The 3,841-nt window shown below is 36.5% G+C and overlaps 1 protein-coding gene across 1 annotated transcript; it reads right to left on the bottom strand.

Moving 5' to 3' along the window:
* Window positions 1–725: 725 nt before the first annotated feature.
* Window positions 726–3,021, bottom strand: LOC104155334 (chromosome unknown open reading frame, human C15orf40; the record flags this gene model as incomplete). The annotated part of the gene is made up of 2 exons (XM_009705405.1): window positions 726–818; window positions 2,894–3,021. Coding segments are annotated over 2 exons (221 nt in total), but the record flags the coding sequence as incomplete, so codon positions are not given.
* Between the last annotated feature and the right edge of the window lie 820 nt (window positions 3,022–3,841).

The following is a 3,841-nucleotide window of genomic DNA, read 5'->3' as shown; positions in this document are numbered from 1 at the left end:
TTGCCCCATTTATTAAAAACAGTCTTACACTTGACATACATTTGGCAAAGATACATGACTGTATCTCTACTTTTTAGGAAACTAATTACAGACTATTACAAAGGGACACTGTATATGCAATTTCTAGGTCCTGGGTGAGATTTTCATACTGCAAATGTCTGGTTTTGTTTCAGTTGTACAGGTGATTCTGCTTTTAGCTTGCCTGTGTGATCAATAACAGTATATTGACTTCAAACATGTTTATTTCAGATGTACATATGTGCACATAGTGCAAAACTGCACCCAGTACCTGCTGCTAGGTATTGAAGAGAACATTCTTCTAGGGTCTTTACCATCTAGACAGACTAATCCTTTTGTACCACTTTTCACATTGAAACCTGTCACTCCAAGCCTTTCACCAATGTTTGTTTCACTAAGAAACAAGTGTTCTAAACCATTTGTTTAGGGATCAGGAAAGAGGAGAAATCTTACCAACAGGAAACTCTCTAGAGGGGAAAAAAGTCTGTAGTGACAAGCAGATACAGAGCCTCAGTAAAGACAAGTTGTTCTAACCAAACTTACACAGAAACTTCAACTATACAGCAGCTATATTAACAAGGAGGGAGGGGGGAGAAATATGTTTCCCTCGTCATTACCCACATTCTCAACAGGACTAGATTTACATAAGAAAGAATGTCAGTCCATTTACCAAGATGCAGTGTCCCATTTCCCGCTCTTGTTTCAGGTCAACTGGAAGCTTCTTTTTTCAGTTTTTCCAAAATCTCCTCTCGTGTCATCGATACCAAGATCTTCACCACTTTTTCACGTGATTTACCACCCTGGTTTAGACACACACACAAAACCCCAAAACCAAAACATCTTTCAGAGAATCACCACCAAATACACATTCCAAAAAAATCTCACTGTAATGTCAATATATTAGGTACTTTTAAAATAATTCTTAAAGTATGAGCATGCAGAATTAACAGCAGTAACAGACAGTTCATCAATGTCCTTTCCAGTTATTTGAAAGGTAGAAAACAATTATCTTATCTACTCTTTTTCAAAAATTGGATATAGCTCCCAGAGCATTCCCTGAATTGATGCTCTTTTTATAGGCTAGAACGAAAAGCAAGGAATGGTAAAGTTTCCATAATCCACTTGTATCATCTAGAAGCAAGACTCTAACTAACTTACATTTTTGTTTTTAAAAAGTGGGTGTATACATATGTATATTTGATAACCGTGTACTTTCAGATCTTTCTTCAGAGTTGAACGCCACAGAGTATTAGTTACGCTTAAGCTGAGTTCTCAGGTTGATAATATCAACTAAATAAAAATAAATCACATTGTATATAAACTGTAAGATATTCAGATTCATACAGCAGTTACTTGAAATATCACTGAGTTGTTTTTGTATTACTGAAAAAAAGGCTGTTTTACATAGGAATGGCAAACCTGTGACCTCATTTCCTATTGCCTGAAGACAAAACTTTGCTAGTATTCAGTAAACTATGAGAAACAAGTTGCTTGTTAATCTGCAGCCTGGCAAAAATTTTGAAAAGCCCACAAGGGACATCCCGAAGGAGGAAGAAGTCCTTAAGTCTACAGAAATATAGCATGAAATCAAAAATTAAAAATATATTTTTGAAGCAGTCTAGCCAGCTGATGATGAAAATCAAGATCCTTGCATAGAAATTTGGTAACCTCAGTTTTATACTGCATCATTTCCCACCAATTTCCCGATTTGGATTGGTTTTGTTAACGTTAGCACTTACAATAAAGTAAGTAGCACGTAAGAGAGCAACCAGTACCAAACATCACTTGCTGTTTACACCTAGTAGATCAGGATGGAAATCTAAGCCACAGGTAAAATACAATATTTACCACAATGCTTCACTGAGAACAGACAGTTGCTTGTGAAAAACAAACACTAGCATGTACATTATTTGGACACTGTACGTCAGAACAACTCAGTCAAGAAGGTCAGACAAGACTGGCCCCTTTTATGTTCAACTCTGCTTAGCACTTATGAGGATAATCTAGTTAAACCTGAACATCCCTTTAAGGTAGCAAAACAGTGTTATCTGTAAAATGCTGATAAACAAATGAAGCAGGTTGCCCATGATTCAGGAAAAACAAGACTCAAATCTTCACATCCCTACCTTTCGGCAACACAGTTGAGCATTGATCAATACTCAGTTCATTAATCACGTTGCCACTTACCACTATCCTTTAACAGACTCTACAACTATTACATTAAATCAACAGACAAAAATAAAAAGCACAATTTTTCATTGTGCTCTTATGTTCATAAACCATAAAATAACATGGCTGGAAAGATGGAATTTAAGTACAATGAATTAATAAAACAAATTATTTATTCAGTGCAATCAACAAAACAAAGAGTTTCCACTTGCCAAAGTCAAGACATGTAAATTCTAATACAAAGAAACACTTGAGCCCCAGCTATAATCCAAGTGCTTACATGTGCTCTTGCTTATGTGTGACAGTTCATTGGCAGAAAATTTTCACTCAACTACTGAAGTTACTTCCAAAAAATTAACAAAAGGTTGTTAATAAAATGTACATTCTCTGCAGAGGACAAAATTTGTGAACTTCATTTGACAGGAAAACAAGAGAATATTTGAAGAACACAGAACACATGAACCACACAAATTTGGAAAACATATCACAATGAGAACTATCCTGATCAAAGATCTCAAGATCAACTGTGGTTCTTCCTACACTAGGTTTGTTCTCAATGAATCATTCCATTAACTCAACTAAACACATTTAAAGTGCCTTTTGGACTGAAAATGGAGAGCAGCTCCCTGTACTCAATGAGTAAATTTCAAAATCTTGAATTTAAATTGGAGCAGGGCAAGACCGAAAGAAAAAAAAAAGTAAGTACCTTCTCTAGGATAACTTCACTCTTCTTCACTTCTAGCACCTTAGAGAGGTAGCGACACAGCTCTGCATTTGCCTCCCCTTCTGATGGGGGTGCAGCAATAGCTACACCTACTGCCTCAGCTGTCACATCTATAACAAATATTTTAAGGTTTTATGCTCAAAATATTCAAAACATCTAGTTATTATCTCCTAAAAATGAACGTTTATGGTTTCAAAAGCATTTTGATTTAAAACCAAATAAATTTATAGATTAGCTGTTAATGACATTTTTACACTTCACAAATTCCCTTAAGTTAAAACTGTCAGCCAGTACAAACAACAATAATCTTCTGATATAAAGAACAGTGAAGGCTTCAGACCTGTATCAGAGCCCAGCCACCAACTATCAGTCTTCACACAACCGGGGCACTGTTCTAATCCCCTCTCTATGTTGCCCACTGCGATGCAGGTGTAGCCCAGTTTGGCATCATGTAGCATAACACAAATGAGGTTACCCCGCCAAAAAAAGCATGATAAATAAATCTGGCCAGAGAGCTGTGCTATCATCAACAATTTCCTTGTGTTGCCAATTGAGCCTGGATATTCTACTACAGTCCACCATATTAATTTCATACATATATCTGTATAAGAAGCAGTTCTCATTTGTACATAAGCAAGCCCAGATTTGTACAGGGAGAACACATTTTATTAGATCAAACTTTTATAATTCAAATAAAACCGCACAATCTCTTGGGATACCAACAGCACGCAGAAATGACACATGTCAAACAGAAGTGCGGATCAAGTCTGTTTGGAGGGACACCTCTCAAAAAGCTTCGTTCAGAAGAATTTACCTCACGCTCACTGCACCACCTACGGGGGAATGCGAAACAGCTACTCCTGGCTGCTTTCAAGAAAAGTGTTTCTTTAGTTTTCCGATTTTATTTTTTTTTGTTACAGTTTAGGGGAC

Source organism: Cariama cristata, unplaced genomic scaffold (genome assembly GCF_000690535.1).
Source record: "Cariama cristata isolate BGI_N322 unplaced genomic scaffold, ASM69053v1 scaffold38498, whole genome shotgun sequence".
Lineage (NCBI taxonomy): Eukaryota > Metazoa > Chordata > Aves > Cariamiformes > Cariamidae > Cariama > Cariama cristata.
The sequence above is the reverse complement of the archived record's forward strand: the minus strand, read 5'-3'. Positions and strand labels throughout refer to the sequence as shown.